Source organism: Schistocerca piceifrons, chromosome 7, assembly GCF_021461385.2.
Source record: "Schistocerca piceifrons isolate TAMUIC-IGC-003096 chromosome 7, iqSchPice1.1, whole genome shotgun sequence".
NCBI classification, from domain to species: domain Eukaryota; kingdom Metazoa; phylum Arthropoda; class Insecta; order Orthoptera; family Acrididae; genus Schistocerca; species Schistocerca piceifrons.
Window position 1 is genome coordinate 83,111,796 of NC_060144.1, and position 26,337 is coordinate 83,138,132.

Here is a 26,337-nt window from a genome sequence, read left to right on the forward strand (position 1 = left end):
AAGGAGACGAACATTTGATGACTATTACATCACAAAACGTCAAAAATCACAACATTCCTATTCATGCCACTCACCTGCAGATTATTATAGTTGAACCAAAGGAAGAAGCAAATTGCCACACCCTGGCATAGGTCACTCCCCAGCGCTTTACCTGTTTCCCATCACCATAGAGAGGTACCAGCCCAATTACTAGCTCCCAAAATTCAGGAAAATTAAGTGAAATGACCATCTGAGGATGTGAGATTGCCACAGGTGAAAATCTTCTGTGGACACCAGTTACCAAGATGTTGGGAAATTTCATCATAAATAGGCTACCTTAGCCAGGTTCTATTTGATTCAAGCGCTTCTTTTTCTGTAATGCTAAATGCTTGTCATCACAAACTAAAGTAGACTTTTCCATGATAAGAAAGTGATTATGCTGTAAGTTACAAATGGGAAGTATGTCCAAATGATAGGAACATGTATTGCAGGAATAACTAACAGGAACAGGACACAGCCCTTCGAATTTTTCAGCTTAGCAGAATATAGTCACTTCATTATTCCCAGATGGGACCTGTCACAGGCATCAGAAGCAGCCTAGACTGTGGAAGAAGATAGGTCCAAATTGACAGAGCTGTTCCGATGGATGAAGGCAGGTGTGCCGTATATATATATATATATATATATATATATATATATATATATATATATATATATATATATATCCTTGTAACCGCCCCCGGTGTAAAACCTGTCCCATTCACCCTCCCACCACCACCACCACCACCTACTCCAGTCCTGTAACCCGGAAGGTGTACACGATCAAAGGCAGAGCCACGTGTGAGAGCACCCACGTGATCTACCAACTGACCTGCCTACACTGTGACGCATTCTATGTGGGAATGACCAGTAACAAACTGTCCATTCGCATGAATGGACACAGGCAGACAGTGTCTGTTGGTAATGAGGATCACCCTGTGGCTAAACATGCCTTGGTGCACGGCCAGCACATCTTGGCACACTGTTACACCGTCCGGGTTATCTGGATACTTCCCACCAACACCAACCTATCCGAACTCCGGAGATGGGAACTTGCTCTTCAATATATCCTCTCTTCCCGTTACCCACCAGGCCTCAACCTCCGCTAACTTCAAGTTGCCGCCACTCATACCTCACCTGTCATTCAACAACATCTTTGCCTCTGCACTTCTGCGTCGACTGACATCTCTGCCCAAACTCTTTGTCTTCAAATATGTCTGCTTGTGTCTGTATATGTGTGGATGTGTGGATGTGTGTGTGTGTGTGTGTGTGTGTGTGTGTGTGTGTGTGTGTGTGTATATATACCCGTCCTTTTTTCCCCCTAAGGTAAGTCTTTCCGCTCCCGGGATTGGATTGACTCCTTACCCTCTCCCTTAAAACCCACATCCTTTCGTCTTTCCCTCTCCTTCCCTCTTTCCTGATGAGGCAAGTTTGTTGCGAAAGCTTGAATTTTGTGTGTATGTTTGTGTGTGTGTCGACCTGCCAGCACTTTCATTTGGTAAGTCACATCATCTTTGGCTTTAGATATATTTTTCCTATGTGGAATGTTTCCCTCTCTTTCCCTCTCTCTCTCTCTCTCTCTCTCTCTCTCTCTCTCTCTCTCTCTCTCTCTGTCTCTCTCTCTCTCTCTCTCTGTCTCTCTCTCTCTCTCTCTCTCTCTCTCTCTCTCTCTCTATATATATATATATATATATATATATATATATATATATATATATATATATATATATAAAATGGAAGGAAACATTCCACGTGGGAAAAATTATATATAAAAGCAAAGATGAGGTGACTTACCGAACAAAAGTGCTGGCAGGTCGATAGACACACAAACAAACACAAACACACACACAAAATTCAAGCTTTCGCAACAAACTGTTGCCTCATCAGGAAAGAGGGAAGGAGAGGGGAAGACGAAAGGAAGTGGGTTTTAAGGGAGAGGGTAAGGAGTCATTCCAATCCCGGGAGCGGAAAGACTTACCTTAGGGGGAAAAAAGGACAGGTATACACTCGCACACACGCACATATCCATCCACACATACAGACACAAGCAGACATATGTCTGCTTGTGTCTGTATATGTGTGGATGTGTGGATGTGTGTGTGTGTGTGTGTGTGTGTGTGTGTGTGTGTGTGTGTGTGTGTGTGTATATATACCCGTCCTTTTTTCCCCCTAAGGTAAGTCTTTCCGCTCCCGGGATTGGATTGACTCCTTGTCTGCTTGTGTCTGTATGTGTGGATGGATATGTGCGTGTGTGCGAGTGTATACCTGTCCTTTTTTCCCCCTAAGGTAAGTCTTTCCGCTCCCGGGATTGGAATGACTCCTTACCCTCTCCCTTAAAACCCACTTCCTTTCGTCTTCCCCTCTCCTTCCCTCTTTCCTGATGAGGCAACAGTTTGTTGCGAAAGCTTGAATTTTGTGTGTGTGTTTGTGTTTGTTTGTGTGTCTATCGACCTGCCAGCACTTTTGTTCGGTAAGTCACCTCATCTTTGTTTTTATATATAATCTCTCTCTCTCTCTCTCTCTCTCTCTCTCTCTCTCTCTCTCTCTCTCTCTCTCTCTCTATATATATATATATATATATATATATATATATATATATATATATATATATATATATATCCTCATCACCTTAGCCAGCTTCATCCTGACCCACAACTTCTTCACTTTTGAGGGCCAGACATACCAACAATTAAAGGGAACAGCCATGGGCACCAGGATGGCCCCCTCGTACGCCAACCTATTCATGGGTCGCTTAGAGGAAGCCTTCTTGGTTACCCAAGTCTGCCAACCCAAAGTTTGGTACAGATTTATTGATGACATCTTCATGATCTGGACTCACAGTGAAGAAGAACTCCAGAATTTCCTCTCCAACCTCAACTCCTTTGGTTCCATCAGTTTCACCTGGTCCTACTCCAAATCCCATGCCACTTTCCTTGACGTTGACCTCCACCTGTCCAATGGCCAACTTCACACGTCCGTCCACATCAAACCCACCAACAAGCAACAGTACCTCCATTATGACAGCTGCCACCCATTCCACATCAAACGGTCCCTTCCCTACAGCCTAGGTCTTCGTGGCAAACGAATCTGCTCCAGTCCGGAATCCCTGAATCATTACACCAACAACCTGAAAACAGCTTTCGCATCCCGCAACTACCCTCCCGACCTGGTACAAAAGCAAATAACCAGAGCCACTTCCTCGTCCCCTCAAACCCAGAATCCCCCACAGAAGAACCACAAAAGTGCCCCACTTGTGACAGGATACTTTCCGGGACTGGACCAGACTCTGAATGTGGCTCTCCAGCAGGGATACGACTTCCTCAAATCCTGCCCTGAAATGAGATCCATCCTTCATGAAATCCTCCCCACTCCGCCAAGAGTGTCTTTCCGCCGTCCACCTAACCTTCGTAACCTGTTAGTTCATCCCTATGAAATCCCCAAACCACCTTCCCTACCCTCTGGCTCCTATCCTTGTAACCGCCCCCGATGCAAAACCTGTCCCATGCACCCTCCCACCACCACCTACTCCAGTCCTGTAACCCGGAAGGTGTACACGATCAGAGGCAGAGCCACGTGTGAAAGCACCCACGTGATTTACCAACTGACCTGCCTACACTGTGATGCATTCTATGTGGGAATGACCAGCAACAAACTGTCCATTCGCATGAATGGACACAGGCAGACAGTGTTTGTTGGTAATGAGGATCACCCTGTGGCTAAACATGCCTTGGTGCACAGCCAGCACATCTTGGCACAGTGTTACACCGTCCGGGTTATCTGGATACTTCCCACCAACACCAACCTATCCGAACTCCGGAGATGGGAACTTGCCCTTCAGTATATCCTCTCTTCTCGTCATCCGCCAGGCCTCAATCTCCGCTAATTTCAAGTTGCCGCCACTCATACCTCACCTGTCTTTCAACAACTTCTTTGCCTTTACACTTCTGCCTCGACTGACATCTCTGCCCAAACTCTTTGCCTTTAAATATGTCTGCTTGTGTCTGTATGTGTGGATGGATATGTGCATGTGTGCGAGTGTATACCTGTCCTTTTTTCCCCCTAAGGTAAGTCTTTCCGCTCCCGGGATTGGAATGACTCCTTACCCTCTCCCTTAAAACCCACTTCCTTTCGTCTTCCCCTCTCCTTCCCTCTTTCCTGATGAGGCAACAGTTTGTTGCGAAAGCTTGAATTTTGTGTGTATGTTTGTGTATGTTTGTGTGTGTTTGTGTGTCTATCGACCTGCCAGCGCTTTTGTTCGGTAAGTCACCTCATCTTTGTTTTTATATATAATTTTTCCCACGTGGAATGTTTCCTTCCATTATATATATATATATAACACTCAAGCCCAAAAGAAAAAAAAATAGAAAGAAATGTGCATACCAACAACATAATAAGCATTGCAGGTAGTCAAGGAGAACTAAATGTCACAAGCCACTGCACATCCCTAAAGATATGTGCATAGGAACAACCAAAGCAATCCAGGATGGGCAGCTCCATACCATAAACAAAGTATTGAAGTATTGTGTTCTGCCAGCACTACAGACAAGACAGTGGAAGGAAAAACTGCCAAATTACAAATAGCACTTGGAAATGTTGTCCCTCTGTCAGATAAATCCTGTCTGTTTTATGTCAATTTTTGGATGCTTTCACATCTGGAATGGAGAAAAGATAGAACAAGAGGCCTGTGGTAAAACACCATATTAACACAGGGGATCATCCATCAACTAGCCAGCACTCATATAGTGTTACCAGTTGAATTACACATAATTTGGAAGGAAGTGGAAAATATGCTGTGGATTAAAATCATTGAGTCTTCAGTGTGTTCTTGGTCCTCTCCTGTGGTCCTTGTGAAGGAGGAGGATGGCACATGACATGTCTGTACTGACTATGGGTAACAGAATAATATCATGAAAAAGGGAGTCTGCCTATTGCTGTGCATTGATGACCCCCTGGACTGCTTGGAAGGAGTCAAGTATTTCCCTGCTATGAATATTCAGACAAGTTACTGGCAAACTGAGGTTGCTGAGGATGACTGGGAAAAGACTGCCTTCATAACATATGATTCTCTCCATGAGTTTAAAGTTATGCCATTTGGGCTGTATAACACATGCATGACAAGCAGCTTTGACATCTTAAATGGATGGTGAGTCTTTCCTTCTAGATGATACTGTAATTTCTTTCAGACATTTGAAGAACATTGAAGCTGCCAGACAACCACACTGAATTATGTTCAGACTGCAGGCCCCTGCCTGAATCCCAAAAAGTGCCTCATCACCAAAGAAATAAGAATCTGGTGATGCCTAATCAATGAGAATGGATCCTGCTTCTGTCCAGAGAGAATATGAGCAGTCAGATTTTCCATCTTGTTGGCACATTTTTTATGTGAGAAGTTTCCTCAGAATGTGGTGGTACATCCCTTGCAAGAACTCCTGCAGAAAGATGCATAATTTTGCTGGAACAATGTGCAAGAGAGATCTTTCCTGACCTTCAAGGAGGTGCTAAAATCATCTTCAGTCCTAGCATTGTGTAATGAGAATGCTGAGAGAGAACTTCACACCAGCACTAGTGGGAATGAGATATGTGCAGTTCTAGTAAAAATTCAGGGAGGTGCTGAAAAGGTGATAGCTTATGCTTCCAGAATACTATCAATATCTGAGGTAAACTACTCTACACCCAAAAAAGAGTGCCTTGCAGTTGTTCAGAGCATCAACAAGTTCAAGTCATACTGATTTGGCAATCCATTCATTATTAATATGGACCACCATTTTGGTTGACTAGCAAGAAGGGTACATTGGGTTAACTGGTGAGATGGGTGCTGAGGCTTCAGGAGCACAATGTCACAGTAGTATACAAAAGCACACACACAAGGACTGCATTTAAACCAATCATTGTTTGGAACACGGTAGAGTGTGTTAAATCTCAGCCATCACTCCACTAAACAACGTTGCTGCTCAACAGAGGGAAGATCCAGCACTGCTGAAAACCATAAAAAGCCTCGAAGAAGGGAGAACCAACCAAAGTAAAATAGAGTTAATAAGCAGAATGTTACATAAGATGAACTATGATGCATTGGAGCAGAAATGGTCAGTCGTCAACCCAGCCCATCTATCGCATTATCCTAAAATATTTCCATGACACTCTGCTGTCTGATCACCTGGGATTTGTGATGAATCTACACAGAACCCGATACAGGTATCACAGACCAGGTCACAACTGATACATTAGACACTCCTCAAATCACTGTAAGGAATGCCAATGATGGAAGTACGAGGGCCGTTCAGAAAGTAACCTCCGGTTGATTTAAAAAACTACACCAAGTTAAATAAAAATATTTTAATATATACATCTTTCAACTACATCTTTGCACTATTTTTCTACATAGTCTCCATAGCGATTGAGGCACTTATCGTATCTCTTCACAAGCTTTGAAATTCCTTCTGCATAAAAATCACCCGCTTGTGCCTGGAGCCAGCCTGTGACCGCATCTTTGAGCTCTTCGTCGTCATCAAACCGCTGTGACCCGAGCCATTTCTTCAAATGCATGAAGAGGTGATAATCACTTGGCGCCAGGTCTGGGCTGTAAGGTGGATGGTTGATAACGTCCCACTTGAAGGACTCAAGAAGGGCCGTTGTTCTGCGAGCAGAGTGAGGACAGGCGTTATCGTGCAAAAAAACAATACCGGAAGTCAGCATACCACGGCGTTTGTTCTGTATAGCCCGTCGTAACTTTTTTATTGTTTCACAGTACACGTCTTGATTAATGGTCGTACCACGTTCCATGAATTCAACCAACAACACCCCTTTGGCATCCCAAAACACCGTTGCCATCAGTTTTCTGGCAGAAAAATCTTGCGAGGCTTTTCTTGGTTTGGTAGGCGAATTTGAATGTGCCCACATCTTTGATTGTTCTTTTGTCTCAGGGTTCACGTACTTAATCCAGGTTTCGTCACCGGTCACGATTCTGTGTAACAATGGTTCTCCTTCGTCCTCATAACGTGACAGAAAGTCTAATGCAGAGGCCATTCTTTGAGTTTTGTGGTGGTCGGTAAGAATTTTGGGCACCCATCGTGCACAGAACTTACGGTAACCCAATCTTGCTATCTCGTACAAGAGAGTCTTAGAAATCTGTGGAAAACCAGTAGACAACTCCGACATTGAGAAACGTCGATTTTCACGAACTTTTGCATCAACTGTCTGAACGAGTTCGTCAGTCACCAATGATGGTCTACCACTCCTATCTTCATCATGAACGTTTTCTCGTCCACTTTTAAATAAACGTACCCATTCACGGACAACTCCTTCACTCATAACTCTTGGTCCGTACACGGCACAAAGCTCACGATGAATAGCTGCTGCAGAATATCCTTTGGCTGTAAAAAACCTTATGACAGCACGCACTTCACATTTGGCGGGGTTTTCTATTGCAGCACACATTTCAAACTGCCACAAAAACTAAACTAGCGCAGGTACGACGTTCACTCGACCACGGCTTGATGCCGACTGACCTGTTGAGTGCGTGAACGCACAGATGGCGTCGCTACTCCCCCCACAACCCGCACTGTGACCAATCGGAGGTTACTTTCTGAACCGCCCTCGTACATGCCACAATTACTCCCGGGGCACCTGATACCAATTCTGCATGCAGCACCCCATTTCACCAGGTTGGAATTGTCCTCTTAGTGAGATTTCCAAAACCAATAAATGGGAATCAATGCTAATGGTATGCGGTGACTACTTCACCTGGCACACTGTGACCATAAATTTCTAACTGCCAAACATTGAGAAATTGCAAGGGTCCTTGAAGAAGACATAATTTTGAAGCATGGAGTACCATGTGCGATCGTCTCTGATTGCGGAAAAGTTGTCCACCTGAGATTGGTATTGAGGTAATTTCATGTTGCGACACCATCAACAAGATGACAACTGCCGACCACCCACAGACAGAGGGCCTCTCAGAATGTTTCACTGAGACATTAAGAGATATGCTCTGAATGTATGTTGATGCGGAACAGAGAGAGTGGAGTATAACACTGCCAGTCATTACATCTGCATATAACAGGAATGTTACAACAGAAAGCACAGGCCAGTGAGAGAGCCTGATTCTGGAAATGGAATTTTACACCTGTGCAGGAAGTGGGTTGTGTGTCATTGTTGCCATTTTAGACAGTCGTACCAGGGAAGCAAGAGAGAGGATGATGATTGGTGGCTGGTGCCCTCTTTCTACAACAGAACTACACACATGTATTAACAGGATTCTTCATTAATAAGAACAAGAAGTTGCTTATCTTTAAGCAAGTTGTTGTGGTACATGCTCTTCTGTAACAGTCCACAGCCTCACTGCTGGTGAAGTACAAGTCCCACTATAAACACCACACTCTCACAGCCAGTGTCATGAACTGACAAATGTCAAAAAGAATAGTGACTGAGATAGTAACTGAACTGACTGCAACTGCGACTGACACTGTCTGTGACTGGGCTGACTTTCTATGACTCTCTGGGCCCTCTGGTCCATGGCGACAATCTAAATACTTGTGGTCGAAAGGCTGTTGGCATCGTGTTGCTTCCGAGTCTCTTTGGTCTCTCTCTTGACAAACAGGCTAGATTCAGTGCCTATTGTCGATCCTCTTGCAACCTCTTTGCCGACTAGTGTGCTGGCGACAGCTTATGCTGACACATTCCTCCTTCCCCCTCCCCTTCGAAATGCTGCTCTGTTGTTATGTAGGGAAAATGCAAACAACTACTGGGAGGGAAACAGGATGCTGGATGTAAAGATGAGCCAGGAGCCGTGACTGTGGACGACTACATACTCCTGACCGTACCGTGCCACGTGGTTTGTGGGGCAACAGGAACATCCTCTGGAAAACTGTTGCCAGAGTGCCCATCCAGGCCTGAGGGGGTGTTCTGGGGCATTGGCAGCATGATATATCCTAGTCTGTCTTTTGGCCTCTCTCCTGATATGCGCTCTTGATTCAGTGCCTATTATCAGTCTTCTTGCAACCTCTTTGCCAACCAGTGTGCTGGCGATGGCTTACACCACCACAATGGGATAATAAAAAAGTATTAAAATGCTGTTTTAGGTAATATATCCTTTGTCACTTGCTGGATGTCACTTAAGAGATCAAGAACTATTACCCTTCATGAAGAAGACAAAAGCATAGAGCCACTGTTAACATTCTTGGATGAAGTTCTGTTCTGTCTGTGTGCATAGATAATAAATATACTTTCAGTGCTAATTCATGTACTTAACTGACTTACCTACTTTTGATATGGAGTTGATTGTAGTTATGACATGACATGACATGACATGACATGACATTATTACTAATATTAACATCAGTTGGTTCTACTTAGAAGTTCATCAACAGAGTAGGAGGAGATGGCCACCAGTAAATAATTCAGGCTTCTGTGAAACTGAAGTTGATTAGTACTTAAACTCTTTACAGTTGCTGGTAACTTATTGAAAATGTCTGTTCCTGAATACTCCAACCATCCCCAGTAAACAGCAAAGCCTGACCCAATACCAGCCTACACAGCTATGCAGGAACATCTTAACCACGTCTTCTTTTAAATCTTGACTAGCTTTTGTCATGACCCGAACTGAAGAATATTCTTACCAAAATCCGTCTCACTTTTCCCAAACTGGTGTTCCACTACCCTCAATGTCAAAGTATCATAAGTCACATCTTTGTGAAACATCTAGTTGTAAAATATAATCTCGTGCACCCTTCCGACTAGAGTTATGTCCATCCCAGTCTGATGCCGTAGCGTGGTTGGGTCATACCATAACAACATGGGACAAAGAGTCAGATTTAGAAATGATACACAGGAATATAACTAAATTTGGAATGAGAAAATATTACATATTATGCCCTGATAGGTTTGGTACTTGATCCATTCCTGCTCTTCACCTGAATACATTATTTAGCAAAGGCATTGGAGGACTTACTGAAAACTGTGATGTTTGTTGGTAAGTATACTGGTGGTATGTCCAAAAACAGCCAACAGAACAGCATAAAAAGCCCACAACTGGTTAATAGCAAACAGCTTAACCCTTAATCTTACAAAACACTCATACTGTAAAACTCTAGAAAAATAATTGTTATTTGTAGGTAGCCAAGTATTGATCAATGAGCATACACCAAGTGAAACTTCCCATGTTTGAAATTCCTAAGCATCAAAATGTAGAACAGACTGAGGTGGTATTAACATGTGGATAAACTAACCAAAAATCAGTTCTGCCTAATTTGCATTTAGAAATCACTCTATTCGTTGAGCTGCAAACAAGATCACTAGCACACTTTCACTAAATACTATCCTCTTCCATAACCCTCTGGGGTGATACAGTTAAGGCTGGAAACTCCATAGAGGTATGCAGCAAGAATATTGTGTAAAGTTGAGATTCTTATAATTCCAACACATTTCTCCCTAATTGCAAATTCACTCTTACTACTATTCACAAATGCCATGATCTGTGGAATTCAAAACCACAGAACTAGAAATATAAATACTTTCCATCCCTATCTAGTGTCCAGAATAGAGATTTATATTCTGTTACAAAAATATTCAGCAGGTTGCTAGTAGAGATCAGAAATAGTGATCATGAATGTGATGTTTGGGTTGCATACACAAGTCAAGGCACCACTGTTACATCAGTGCTAATAGTTTTCCTTTGTTCCTGCTGTAGTTCAGGGAATGTGAAGAGTCTCAGGACTGTAGTGCCATGGTTGAGTCATATTCCGACTTGTTCTATCTTACTGAAGAATGAAGCAGTGTAATGCTACTTGTGACATGTTGTTAGCATGGGAGATGAGTATACGATCTTGGAGCTGTAAAGTAGCACTGACAGAGTGAAATGACAAATTGTCAGGATCTGATGGACTACAAGCAGCTATATTTTGTGAGACTGTGGAGAATGTAAGGTGAAAATTATTTGATGCAAACTCTACAATTGCAAATGTATTCCATTAGAGGAGGAGTGACATGTAGAATGAGTTTCACTCTATAGTCACTGCTTCAGATGAAAAATGTACAAATTTTGTCAGTGCAAAGAAAATGATTATTTTCTTGCTTATTCTACCTCTAGAATCAGAAAGCATATGTGCTGTGTGAAATGAAAACTGTATTTGTTTGGTCATGGCAACTTACATTTATGGACTAACAGTGAGTTATGTAGTTTACCATTCATTTCCAAAATTATTTAGTTGGATAAATAAAAAATCTACTCACCAAGCGGCAGCAGAACACACACATAAGACTGTTGTAATTTGCAAGTGGCTCCTTCTTCAGGCAGAAGGGTTGAAGGGGAAGCAATAAAGATGAAGGAAAAGGACTGGAGAGGTCTAGAAAAAGATGTAGATTTTGGGGAAGTCTCCCAGAACTGTGGATAATGGGAGATTTACCGTACTGGATGAGGAGGAGAGATTGAGTGTTGGGAACTTCATCGGACATGATTTAAAAATCTGAGAGCTTGAACGAAATTAGAATTACATTAATACCTTCAGCTGCTAATGGGTGTTGATATATATCAACGGGGACAGGTGAAAATGTGTGCCCTGACCAGAACTCGAACCCGGGATCTCCTGCTTACATGGCAGACACTCTACCTACCTGAGCCACCGAGGGCACAGAGGATAGTGCGACTGTAGGGACTATCTCATGCATGCCTCCTGCAAGACCCACATTCTCACCTTGTATGTCCACACACTACATTCGTAGTGTCACACCCCAACACACTCATTACACATGGAAGACGTTCTTACCAGTTCAGAGTTCGGGCAATATATGTGCATCTGCACAGGAGGAGGAGGTCATGCACTACAACATGTCCTTGGTTCTCACCACCCACCTGGCCTTAATTTATGTTAATTTCTTCAGTTTCAGCTTTTCTTCACTGTAACTACTCTTTGCTTCACTCCGTTTTACTTTTCTACATCTTTCATTGTCTTTCCTGTCTGTTTTTCACCCCCCCCCCCCCCCCACCACTCTTATGTACAATATACTTAGCTTTTCACACTTATTAACTCATGCGCGATATTTTAGTAGTAATCTCTGTCTTGCATATTACCCTGTCTTTCGCCTTCAAGCTCTGAGGTTTTCAAATCTCGTCTGATTCAATTCCCAACAATCAGTCTTTCCTTCTCATCCTGTACGATATGTCTCCCCTGACCTGCAGTTCTGGGTAACTTTCCCAAACTCCATCCCTTTTCCTAGACTTCTCCAGTCCTCTTCTTTCACCCTTCTTCCTTCCCCTTCGACCATTCTGCCTGAAGAAGGAGCCAACGGTTCCAAAAGCTTTGCCAATCACAACAGTCTTCTATGTGTGTGCTCTGCTGCCACCTTGGTGAGTAGTTTTTTATCAATCCAATTAAATAATTTTAAGATTCATGTCTATAATTTATTTTGATTATTAATCACCATTTAGAGATTGCATTTTATTCTCATGCCATGTTTTCTGCTACGATCATTAAATATTTGATAACATCTCATGTGCACGTGTGTGTGTGTGTGTGTGTGTGTGTGTGTGTGTGTGTGTGTGTGTGTGTGTGTCAACATAAGTGTTAGACATCCACTGACTAGATATTTAATATTAAAATAATTTAAACTTCTTCAAAGACTGCTGTAAATGTATGTATCAACAAAACAATATTCACTGCTAACCAGTCAGTCCTTCTACATCCACATCTACATAGATACTCTGCAATCCACCATACGGTGCGTGGCGGAGGGTACCTTATGTTGGTACATAATGTCCTTCTGTCACTTAGGCAGGTTGGACGTTTTGTGACATTTCAACTTTCTCTTGAGAATGGTCAAAGCCAAAATCATTGTTGTGTGGAAATACCTAAATGGAAATTGTTGTGGCCCACAATACAAATGAACTTTGGTTTTTGTAATCTCTTTATTGGTAGACAACACACAACAGCACAAGGTGCAATAACATGATACTGCCAGGTGGTGGTATAGTGTCAGTAATGCAAGAATGCCCAGATCTCCAAGGCTGCATGATAAGAAACAAATGTCAGCATGACATGACCAAAGTTGGGAGGCTCATGTCAGACTAGCTATAGACAAGTGTAAACATAATTGACATTGGTGGCACTAGTTTTGAGTCAGTGCACACAGCTGGTGTTGTAGACTCATGCTGGATGCTGACTGAGGAGCCTCTAGTGTCAATCCTGCATACATGAGCATTAGCTCAGTACAGTAGCATCTGCAGAATGCTGCCTCAGCCAGCAAAATGTATGTTCCTGGAGCGAGGTGTATACCGCTGGTGCCAGCTGATAACAAAAGTGAGACCGTGCCATAGGTTTAAGTGAAATGTGAGATTCAAAATTCTCTGCTTTTCCACACCAGAAGAAAAAAAATCAAGGAATTCAGTGCAGAGCACATCCAGTTGTGGATAAGGAACATTCTCTGAGGTGGTGTTTACTGTGCCATTGATGGAAAATCCAAAAGATGTGGGTGCGTCCAGTGACAAAAGGTTCTCAGTATCAGCATTGCATATGGCTGAGAAAGTCAAGTCCTCTAAAGTGATGGAGTGAGTTCTGGTGCCCCTAGTTGTAAATATGTTTGAAAATTGACAAGACTGGTGGTATTGATGTAAAAATTGACTGTCCTGCCAACCAACCACAACAAAACAAGCACTTTATTGGAGGATCCTCCCTGAGTGGTTGTTGTGTACAGGTAACATGTAACATTAACATCCATGAGACAAGAAACCCCCCCCCCCAGGACAACCACATGTGACGCGTCCCTGTCTGGCACATGTAGTGCAATCAGCCCAACAGAATGGGCAGTAATATCTGTCATGCTTCTGAAAACAGTCAAAGCAGGATGAGTAAGGCCGTCACAACCTGGGGCAGCATGAGGTACCCTGTTTCAATGGAGAGGGATGTGTGTTGTTGTTGTTTGTGTACTGCCACAATTGAACCACTGCTTGCTGAATCCACCAAGTCTCAGAGTTCACTGTTCATCACAGCAGTATTCATCAAGGTATTTAAGAGCCAGCCTACCTCTTGGAGACTTTGTAGGGCTGTCTAAACACAAAACCGTGTCTAATTAAGGGTCATCAAACAGTTAAGCTTTTAACTGAAACTCTTCATAGGGTGCTGCGTGGATGATTCTGTCTCTGATCATGTCTTCTGTTTAAGATTCTTTCGCATTAGACATAAAAAAACTTACATCATCGACTTAGCCCTTTGAGTTCAGCCACCTAACCTTGGTAGGATTGACTCGGTTGCTTTTGATAATGGTAAAACTCAAGGTAAGCATAAACACATAACAAGTCTTCGGTAGTGAGCACTTAACAAAGAACAAATTTCATCAAACGTCGGCTTATCAGGTTCTGTCAGGGGGACCAGCTTACACAACAACCAATAAGTTCGTGGTGGAATCCAGGATAAGAAAGTGGGTTTAGCAGAACCATCACCATTTACTTCAAAGGCCCTAAAATGCATTCATAGCCTTTGTTTGTGTGGGTACCAGTCTTCTCACTTTTCCTTGTATCGTGGGAATGGCAGTTGATTGACGATCAGCTGCTGCAGTACGCTGACCAGGAAGTCCTCCATACGCTTTTGGCTTCTCAATTTATGAGCAATCATCTGTTGCATAACAGTGGCAAGAGATGGTTTGGCCATGGTGAACAGAAAGAAGGAAATGTTTGTGGCCATTCAGCACAAGAAGTCTGTAGTTTGTGGAAAGACACTGTCTTAAAGCATCAGTCAACCACTGAAATTCTCATGCAAGTTTTCAGCATTCAAACAATGGAACAAACATAAGTTCAATCCACAGTTGCCAGTTGTGTTCTGGGGCACAGCATAAAGGCATGCTGGTTTTTGTAATCTGTGTATTGGTAGACTGAAGCCCATGACAGCATGAGGTACAATTACACGGTGGAAAAATTTCAGAAGGATAACAACATCCAAGTCTTGGGGGCTTCGTGAAAGGTAAGTCAACAGCATAGTGTAAATTAAAGCTGGGAGGCTAACACTGGCCTAAATATAGACAAGTGTAGACCTCACTGATGTGGGTTGTGCTAGTGCCCATGGTCGTGACCATCAATCGGTTGATCAACCTTTGGCAAAAATTGCCACACAGAACAAGAAGCTGTTTCATTACTGGTCTGATTTGTATCTTTTTGCCCCCTCTCTGTTCAACACCAACTTCTCAGTATTGTATGGATTTGAATTATTCATCTACATCTACATGATCTCAGCAAGAAACCTAATGGTGTGTGGTGGAGGGTACTTCTTGTGCTACTAACTGAGCCCTCCAACACTGTTCCACTCACGAACTGAGCATGGGAAGAATGATTGGCAGTAAGCCTCTGTATTGGCTCTAATCTCTCAAATTTTCTCATCATGGTCATCACAGGAGATGTATGTGGGGGGAGGAGTAATATGTTGTTTATACAACACACTCCCACACAACTTCGGTTTGGTTTCTGTCATCAGTATGTGAACTTGTAGTCACAGTTAAATAATGGAAAATCCAGGTTGGAATGTAACATTGTTATGAAAAGGGTAGTTGCTACTCACCATATAGTGAAGATGCAGATTCACAGATAAGCTCAACAAGGCCTTTGTCAAAAATCACACACACACACACACACACACACACACACACACACACACACACACACACACACACACGACCAAAGTGTCTGGCAGCTGAAGCCAGACTATTTTGTGACAGTCCTTTTGTTGCGGCTGTGTGCAACTCAGCTTCCACTTGATAAGGATAAGGTGAGTAGCAACTATCCTTTTCCTAATATTGTTCTAGTCATAATTACTTCTCCAAGATCAGACCTTTTATTTTTTAAAAAAAGACTTGGTGCCATCTTCAGGTGGTCCTGATGACTTCTGCTCCCCTCTTTTCAATGTCCTATATATTTTGGCCAGTACCACCTGCACCACTCCACTCCTGTTGCTACCTGTGCAGCTGTCATGGTGGATGGTGACAGTGGCAGCATTGGTGCTGCCCGACTACGAACTCTGCTCTTCAGCATCTGTGCTATCACTGTCAGGTGTTAATATCACTGTACAGGAATGCTTTTCCTTTCCTAAATTCAGTGCAGGGTTCCATACCTGAATCAATTGTAGGCTGCTATCTTTATTTATTAGACCATCTTGGACAATTATTTCAGTGACGTCTAGAATCCTGCAGTCCCAAAAGGGAAAAGATTGCCTAATTATTTTGGTGTTGTTGTAGTCCTTAATATGGCTAGTTTTACTATGGTCAACCACGGCTTATTTCGTGTCCTGTCATTATTCAGTGTGGTTTCTACGTTCACGGCACCCCTATGCTACATTACATTTTTTTTTTCTTTATAGAGAAAGCCAACACAAGTCAGTCTTGTAATTCTGAAAAGTCTACTTCATTGGCTGTTTCTAATGAACACAGTTCATTTGGCAAAGTGAATACTGGATGTTCAGGATTTCTTTATCTCCAGCCAGCTTGGGTGTATGTAACAGGGCCCACGGCTAGAAGTGGATGCACAAGCAGCATTTGAGATGGTGGCAGCCAGTCCAGCTTCATCAGTAGATCACTGATCAGTACTTTAAAACTGAAGTTGTTGCAAATCACCCACTGGCAGTTAATGCCATAAAGTCCTCATTCACTGTCACACTCACATCAGCTGGTTTACCTGACACTGAGGACATGGAACAACACTCAGTACCTGAAGAGTGTAAAAGGTAACACATTTGTAATTTGCAGCTGGTTGAACCTGCAGAAGAATATGATGATCTCCCCACTGTTCTTCTAATTGAAGTGGATGATCACTGGAAAATTCTTGAAAACACTATGCCAATACACATCTCCCCAGCACTAGCTTTGCTGCCTTCAAAATTTGTCTGGATCCTTCATAGAAACAATCCAAGGGTTTCTATAAATCATGCTGTCATTAACCTAATCATTCTGCCGTTCAATTAATCATTTGACAACACAGTGTGAAGCTTGTCTGATTTATACGCAATAGAAATATGTGACAGTCAGGACTGACAAATGATTGTGAAGAGTTAAGTACTTCTTGAGAATTTTCATTATTCCTGTTCTATCAAGTATCAGAGCTGTTCTTCCAAGTAATATCTGTAATGCTGAAAAATGTCTTATCACTTTGCAGAGGCAGTGCTGCCTGTGAGAAACAGATGTCAAATTACATTTGAAATGTACATGTTGAACTGCAACCCCCCTCCACCCCTATCTAAAATTCAGTCAATTTTTGTTTACCCCATCGAATAGTGGTGAGAAAGTGACACGGAAGCACCAAGTAATGAGTCCCATTCAATGCATCTTTGCATGAAAATGGCTCTTCCTCACTTAATGATGTCTCTTATTACCCCTCTGTATTAATTATCCAGCATCGCATAATGTTTTTGATGAAAGTATGTCTGAAACTAAGACTCGACCATAAGCCTCTACGTCTTCCCCTAGTGCCTGCAGAGCTTCAGTGACATCTTCCAGATAATCAAAATGCATCTGGATAATTCTTTTTCTATCACTGTAACATGCACACAAAATGTCTTTGGTTTGTTCTTAAGTAGCTGCAGCTAGTGATGCATAGTACCAACTTCATTTCCCCCTCCAGGTACCCTAAAAAATTAAAAATACATGTTTGTTGACAAATAACAAGTTCAGGTCTGCATTGATAGAGGGTTTGAACTGTTCCCATGCACGTTGTCAATGAAAAGTGGCTCTAATTTGATCAGTGGCAGTTGAACACTTTAATTGCATGGCTGTGTAGAAATCCCAGAAGGTGTCCTCTTGGCTGTGGTATCTGAAAATCTTCCACAGCCTTCAGGATTGCCTGCTCCATAACGTATTCATAGTTCTCAAATGCTAAGATGTTGACTTCATATTCTGCCTCATCAAATTAGTCTTGGATAACATTTACCTTTCACCTTCAGCAGTCTCTTTCAATATTTTTGTTAGTAGTCATAACTGTAGCACTGCTAACAGGTGAAAGCACTTGCCGAGCCATAATGTTAAACTTCTGCACTAGAGGTCAGCTGCGCACTTACATAATTTAACAATTATTCTTCTACTCTTTACTCAGATATTACTCAGACAGCTGGTATACATACAATAAAATAATAAATTACAATTATGAATGCAAGTAACTCAAGGTTGCAATCCTTAAACAACTTAGCTGCGAGAGTGCATTATTTTTCACACACGGTGAATTTCTGCCATTTATCTGGTGAAAATTGATGTGCAAGTCATCCTAAAATACTGCAGACATCCCACAGATTCAGAAAGTTCCTGTCTCTGGCACTTTCCTGGGTTTCAGCAGCAGAAAATATCTGAGCACAATTAGAAAGTTATGACTTCATTTACACACAACTTTCAGATTATGGAAGTAGCTTAGTGCCTTTAGTTACAAATGTATAGATATAGATACAAATTCATAGATGTTGTATAGTGATTGTCCACATTCACAGAAAGCACTACAGTATCACTGCAACCCCCCCCCCCCCCCACTCCCCCCTGTTTCAACCTATGACCTGAAATCCTTCCCCCTCTTCATCCCATGGAGCCACTTTTGTACCCCTTCTACCCCCCCCCCCCCCCCCTTGCTTCCCCAAGCCAATATGTACTTAAAATATGCCTGTCTGCCACTCAACTCAATACCTCCTCCATGTGGCAAGTAGCAGTCAGGCCCACTTCATTCTTTTCATTCCATCCCAGATTTTCTGTTATTTGAAATACTTAGTGTGTAATTTTTGAATGTGTCCATATAAATAAATGTAACTTAATTTACTGTGTTTGGGTTTTCCTTTTTATACTTTAATATTAATATTTATAGCTGCCCTGAATTCTCATTCCGATGCAGTTATGGTGGATGCATTGATGAATTTAAAAAATGTGATGGGCAACAGGACTGTGCAGATAATTCAGATGAACTCTTATTGGAATGTCCAAACATCCCAAAGCCAACAAATGGGACATGTCAGTAAGTATGGTGTATCTTGTTTCTGTTCACAAACAAGATTCATATTTTTGTAAATCTATATCCCTTCATAAGTTGATAATTGGAAAAATCTAACAAGCAAATAAAAATCTATTCATATTTCAAGATTTTGTTTCTCTACTTCAATTGCAACTGCATTACCTGTGAAGGAGTATCAAAGCAGTAATGGAACGCCACACAGAGGTGTGTGACATAATGCCAAAGAAATGATAAATATGCCATGGCTACAGTGTGATAGCCATGGATAGAAGTGTTATGATAGCTAAACATTTGAATTTCCTGTGTTTTGCTTAATATGAATTTGTAATACATTTTGTACTTCTGTAAATTACGTAATACCTTAGTTCCTTTGTACATCACCAGGAAAAGACAATTTCACTGTAACTCTGGTGAATGTATTGATGACGCTTCTCGCTGCGACGGCACTAAGGACTGCAAGGATGGATCTGATGAGACATTGATTCAGTGTTCAGCCATAAGGTAAGATCTTGGTAAAATAACAATTCCATGGTTGTTCAGCTCCAGAACGTTCTGAAACAGAATTCTGATAATATTTTGAGACCACTTAACGAGAGAAATTTTCTCGGTTATATGTAAGTCACACAGTATTCTGTATGTGACTCCAGAATTCAGTTATTTCTTTATTTTAATTTTTTGGTAGGTATTGTCACTACTGCATACACACTTCGATGTGGTCATTTTATGTAGGGGTATTTTGAATTATGGTTGTGAACGATACTGGTAAAATAGATGCAAACTATAATGTTTGATACTGCCTGTCTCAGCAAGAAATTGCATCGTTTTCTTTTCTAATTTTGAAATGGGTGAAAAAGTTAGTCCTGATCCATCTGCTGGGTCTGAGTATGACTCCCAAGACACCAAAATGAGTTAGCAATTACTTCCATCGTGTGGCAGTTCTGCTTTTGCATAAGCACAAATCATGGGTGAAAACTGCCTACATTGAAAAAGGGAGGCAGTGCTCTTTGCCCCATGCCTTTTCTCACCTCCTGTGCCCTCCAACTTCTCACTTATTTACATTCATGGACAACTGTCATGTTAAAGTGCCCACATTAAACCACGGTCGTTGTCGTCATCGGTGGTGGTGGTGGTGGTGGTGGTGGTGGTGGTGGTGGTGGCATTACTTTCTGCTTCTTGATGTGCACTTTTGCTATGTGTATTTGTAATGTTTCAACATTCTTTCACCTTATCTCTGAGGTTAACAAGTAATCATCACAAAAAACATTTCTTCTACATTTAAAAAAAATTAAGAATCTTAATTGAAATTTACATTGTAAAACCTTTTTGTATTACATAAGGGGGAGTCAAAAGAAAATTACAGATGGAAAAAAAGTAAGTAAACTGTCTTTTATTTCAAAAGCAATCACCAGTACTGTTAACATTTATCCCAATGTGAGACAAGATGGTTAATGCCTGTGTGAAATAAGGTTTGCAGTTGCCTACTGAACCATATTATGAGACTGTACATACGTAATCTTGGAATATTGTACATGGTGATGCAACACTAATTAGTTGTGATCATGATACATCATTTACTCCTGCTGTGTTTTATAGCTTTGGCAATGCATATTTTATTGGTATGAGACTATAGCACCAGATCTAATTTTGTGCTTATTTTTGTGTATGTCATCTATTTTCTAATTTATTTTGGCTATTCCTAGTAAGCATCTTCTGTTATAGGGTGAAATCGGTAATTGTTTCATAACTTAAATTCTATTGTTGACTTATAAACAAATATAAATTCTGAACTAATTATAAACATTTGGAGGAACAACTAATAGTATTCATGAAGGATCTACTTGGCTCTATTCAAAAAGATGTTAGCAAAGCCACCCGTTAATTAATTCCAAAGTAATTGACATTTTTGTAGAAAGTATTGTTTGTGTAATGATATCTGTTCATTTCATCATTTAAACAAAAATCTTGGCTTAACTCTTGTAGTAGAAGAAACTGTTAAAAAGATGCAATTTTTTATGTATTCAGTTAATTTAATGAATTAAGTTTTAATTGTAATTTCTGTAAATTAAACATTGAACAATGTATAGTTTCAGTACCTATTATTGTGAGGATATATCAAGGACCCGATTTTTGGTCCAAAGACAGTCAGTCCACGGCCGAGTTCCAGACGAGGACCCCGTATTGGTTAGAACAACAACAATGCATCAAATTAACTGTGAAATAAGTGGAACACTATTAGGCCGTGTGTTAAAACAATGACAGTGTCTATTCAATATGTACCGTATCATTCTACAATAACTGTGAACTGTGTGGTTAGGCTTTTACTGCTCGTAGATGTTCAACAGTAAACTATTGTAGCACTATGCAGATGTTTGCCTGCAAACTATTAATGAGGCTCATTGAAAGTTAACCAATAGTGCACTGGCCATATAATTGTGTAATATTGGGGGCTTATGAACAGTGAAAATAAAGAACTGTCAAACACAACTGTGCACCTGTCAGCTACATCATTTACAGTAGTCAGTACAGCACTTCCACCCCCTATTTTTTTTCAGCCAGTATCACATCGCAGTACGTCGACACCAAGGACAATCAACAAAGAAATAAAGCAGGCAACATCACAACCTATAATTTTTTGCCATGTCATTTACTACCATTTTTCTGAAAACCTTTCAAAAAAACACTCTAGTATTAAAACCTATGAAAATGTAATTATATCTTGATATATTAAATGTATAATTATTATCCATAATGGGAAATCCATCTGAGTTGTGCTCTTTGAACTGACAATGTAAATGTATATTCGTATCATGCTTACACTTCAGCTAGTAGTAGTAGTAATACTAGTGCTAGTAGTGGTTGTGTTTGTGGTGGTTGTAAACAGTGGAGGAGTGAAGTCATAATGTAACATCGTCTTTGATGTATCATTGTATTGTATTGTATTGTATTTATCCTGTGGATCACATATTGTACAAAGTACGCATGATATAGGACAAGTCATTTTTCTTAACAAATATGTAGTTTGGAGAAAAAATAGGCAATGGACTGCCATTTAAAGAAATGTACACAAAATTGTTCATTGATGAATATAGTAACTTCACATACAGAGAATACAAACAATTTACATGGGGAACTAAGAAACATGTAGGCAATGTAGTGCTACTTTAAATTTACACAAATAATCACTGAGATTACAGAATAATGAAAATGTCAACTGGAAACACAACAGAAGGACAATGTCATTTAAAAACTACATTAAACGTGAAATTAACATTGAGATTTCACAGACAATTAAGTTTTAATACTAATACAATGTGTACTTGTACATTCAAAAAGCGAGTTAAAAAATTTTGGGAAGTGAAACTGAAACATAGTTGTGTATAGTAGAAATTAGGTTATTATTTTGCCTACAGAATGTTTTACTCTAATCACAGTATTTTACAAAGGAACTTTATAATTTTTCATTTCCAGGAATTCTTGTACTGAATAGAAACAGTGCTTTGTCAGAAATGCCTTTAGTTTATTTTTAAATATTGGATCTGGAGCAGTTTTTATTTGTTCTGGAATTTTATTGTGTAATACGACACCCAGATGAGTTATATATTTTTGGTATGATGATGTCCTTGAAAAAAAAAAGATGGATATTAGATTGCCCTCTGGTATAATGAGCGTGTATATCATTGTTTTGGATCAATTTACCTGTTCTTGAGAGGTATTCCCTGGTGAATAGGATTGTTTCTTGAAGGAATAGGGATGGGATGCTTAGAACATTAAGTTTTATAAATTGACATTTACAGGATTCCAGCTTTTTGAGGCCACAGATTATCCTCAGTGCTCTTTTTTGTAGTTTAAATATATTTGTGCTGTGAGTTGAATTTCCCCAAAAGATGATTCCATAGCGGAGCAATGAGTGGAACTGCGCATAGTATGCTTGCATTAGTGTGGATTTACTTGCAGTAGATTTTAGTATTCTTAGTCCATAGCACAATGATGAGAGTTTCTTTGATAATTTGTTTATATGTGTGTCCCATTTTAAATTTTGTTGGACCCATAGACCCAAAAATTTTGTTGCATTTACATTTTCAATTTTATCATTATTTAACTTTACTTGGATAGTTTTTTGATTGGATGTGGGAATTAGATTGAAGTTGATACATACAGTTTTCCCACTATTAACAATTAGGCCATTTTTGTTAAACCACTCAGAAAGTTTTTTCATAGAGTTATCAGATATTGTCCGAAGGGATTCAGGGCTAGATCCAGTCCACACTATGCTTGTATCATCAGCAAACAGGATAGTTTTTTGTGGGCTCATACGTTCAACAAGATCTATGTAAATGAGGAAAAGTAATGGCCCTAGAACAGAACCCTGGGGAACACCATATCTTATTGTTCTTTCCTCCGAGAGGAAAACTGTGTTATTTATTTTATTCTGTACATTAATATTGTATTGAAGTGATACCTTCTGTCTGCGGTTTTGTAGGTAAGAGCATAGCCAGTTGTGAGCAACACCTCTTATTCCTCTTCTTTCCAATTTAGCAAGCAGTATTTTATGATCTAGTACGTCAAAGGCTTTAGAGAGATCTAAGAAGATACCTGCAGCTATATTATGTTGGTCAATTGATTTCAGTATGTGGTCCAACAGTTCAAAAATTGCTGTCTGGGTGGATAAAGATTTACTAAAACCATGTTGTTGAATGCTGATTGGTGCGTGGTTTTTTATGAAATTTATAAGCCTGTCATAAAGTTTTTCCAGGATTTTTGAAAAGATGCTTAATATGGATAATGGTCTATAATTGGATACTAAATCAGGGGAACCTTTCTTTAGTAATGGTGAGACTTTAGCTATTTTGAGAGCATCTGGAAAAATGCCAGTTTTTAATGATTGGTTGTAGATGGTTGATAACGGCTTTACTATATGGGTAGCACACACCTTTAATATGAGGTCAGGTACTTCATCATAGCCACTAGAGATTTTATTAGGTAACAATTTTATTATGTTCCTACTTTCATCAGGGTTTGTTTCATAAACAAACATTGTAGCATTAGTGCTGTTTGACGTATTGGTGGAATTGAAGGACGATACCTTGCAGTTTGCCTGAATGAGATCTTCTGCTAGTGAGGTGAAATATTCATTGAACTTGTTTACAACTGTGTATGTATCTGTGACCTTAGAGTCATTAAGTGTTAGAGAAATGTTTTCCTTTTTAGGTGTTGAACTACAAGTTTCTTTTTTAATAACTTTCCACATAGCTTTCATTTTGTTTGAAGAGTTTCTTATGAAATTGTCATTCCATAGAAGTTTTGCCTGTCTAATCACTCTAAGATAAGTTTTTTTTGTAGGCTTTACAATAGTCAGAAAATTCTTCAGTGACTATGTATTTTTTGGAGTAATATTGGAGAAATCTGTTTCTCTCACTAGAAATTTCGATTCCTTTTGTTACCCACAACTTTCTATTTTGATTGCTTGAAGTTTTTGTTTCAAAAGGAAATGCTGTATTAAAGTAATAAAGGAAGGTGTTATGGAAGCTTAAGAACATATTATCAACAGTTGTTTGCATGTAAACACTGTCCCAATTTTCCTTAGCTAATAGGAAGTTAAAAATCCTAATATTGCCATCTGAAAAGTTTCTTCTTTGAAATACTTTTTTGGGGCTGATTTTACTATTTTCCATGTCAACACTCAGTAGCTGAGCATCATGGTCACTGTATCCCATGCTCAGTACTTCACCAGTGAATTTGTAACCAGTGTCAGTTATGAAGATTTGATCAATTATTGAATCAGTATGCTCTGTTGATCTCGTTGGAGAGTGTATTGTGGGTATCATATTTAAGGATTTGGTCATGTTTAACAAATCAAGTTTAGCATTACTGTTTTTTGATAAATCAATGTTAAAATCGCCACAAAGTATTATTCTCATATTTAATGAGCTGACACTATTCAGCAGAACTTCTAATTTGGTCATAAAATTTGGAATATTACTACTTGGTGCTCTGTATACATTTATAATTATATATCAATATAATGGAAGGAAACATTCCACGTTGGTCTTTAAATATGTCTGCTTGTGTCTGTATGTGTGGATGGATATGTGCGTGTGTGCGAGTGTATACCTGTCCTTTTTTCCCCCTAAGGTAAGTCTTTCCGCTCCCAGGATTGGAATGACTCCTTACCCTCTCCCTTAAAACCCACTTCCTTTCGTCTTCCCCTCTCCTTCCCTCTTTCCTGATGAGGCAACAGTTTGTTGCGAAAGCTTGAATTTTGTGTGTATGTTTGTGTTTGTTTGTGTGTCTATCGACCTGCCAGCGCTTTTGTTCGGTAAGTCACCTTATCTTTGATTTTATAATTATATAGTTTAGTTCAGGCAGCTTAACCACAGAAAGCTCAAATTCCTTATCTTCAGATAATGCAATCTGTTCATTTAGGCCTACCTCACTGAATTTTATCTGGTCCTTTACAAATATAGCAGTACCGCCATGTGTGGAGAAATTCCTACAATAAAAGCTTGTTAATGAGTACCTTGGAATAGAGGTTGACTGAATTTCTTCTTTAGACAGCCAGTGTTCGGTAATACATCTTACATCTGGATTTATTTGAGACTGAAGTAACACTTCCAGCATTTGAATCTTATTTCTGAATGACTGGACATTATGGTGTAATACAAGAAATGATGAACTTTGTGACTTTTCAGTTAAGGGTTTAATTAATTTCTTTTCTAAAGGTATTTCTGACACAGCACTTACCCTAAAAAATTGGCAGAGATTTTATTTTTGTGTGTGGCTTCTTGCACGCAATTTTCAGTAGCAGAGATGGTTTTGAGTGGTTGACACAGTTCTGCTTCCATCAAAGCTTCTGTTTTTGGCCTAAACCATTTTGTAATTTGTGGTTGTTTGGCGATCTTGATACTTGGGGCTGATTTCTTCAGGATATGATTTCGGAGTTTTTCTACTATTTGGTCCTTTCCTAACATATTTAAATGTAGTCCATGAGCTGTATGAAATCTTCTTCCTAAATTGTATGTATCAATTATCTCTACGTTATGAAATGTAGAACATATTTCTGATATCAGTTTGTTTGCAATGTAAATTTCTTGGTTGACACAGGACCAGGAAGGCAAATCATAACGATGAGGAATGTTAACAACGAGTACATTTGTATGTACTAGGTTGTTTAAGCATTCCTTCATTTCTTTTGCAAACCCTTTTGTTTCATTCCTATCTATATAGTTTGAACCACCTAGAAGCACGACAAAATCACAATTACTTAAGTGAGATACATCAGTAGAGTTTGTTAGTTTATTTACCTCACAAAACTGTGCTCCTGGCTTCACAAAACCTGTTACCATTAAATTACATTTATCTTTCAATAGTGC

General features: G+C 40.1%; 1 protein-coding gene across 1 annotated transcript in view; it reads left to right on the top strand.

The window, feature by feature from the left end:
- LOC124804900 (modular serine protease-like) overlaps positions 1-26,337 on the top strand; it is a 244,827-nt gene that overhangs the window by 115,481 nt on the left and 103,009 nt on the right. The window contains exons 4-5 of the mRNA XM_047265273.1: positions 18,824-18,970; positions 19,352-19,468. Coding sequence (XP_047121229.1) covers positions 18,824-18,970; positions 19,352-19,468 — 264 coding nt within the window. The remainder of the gene's footprint in view (positions 1-18,823; positions 18,971-19,351; positions 19,469-26,337) is intronic.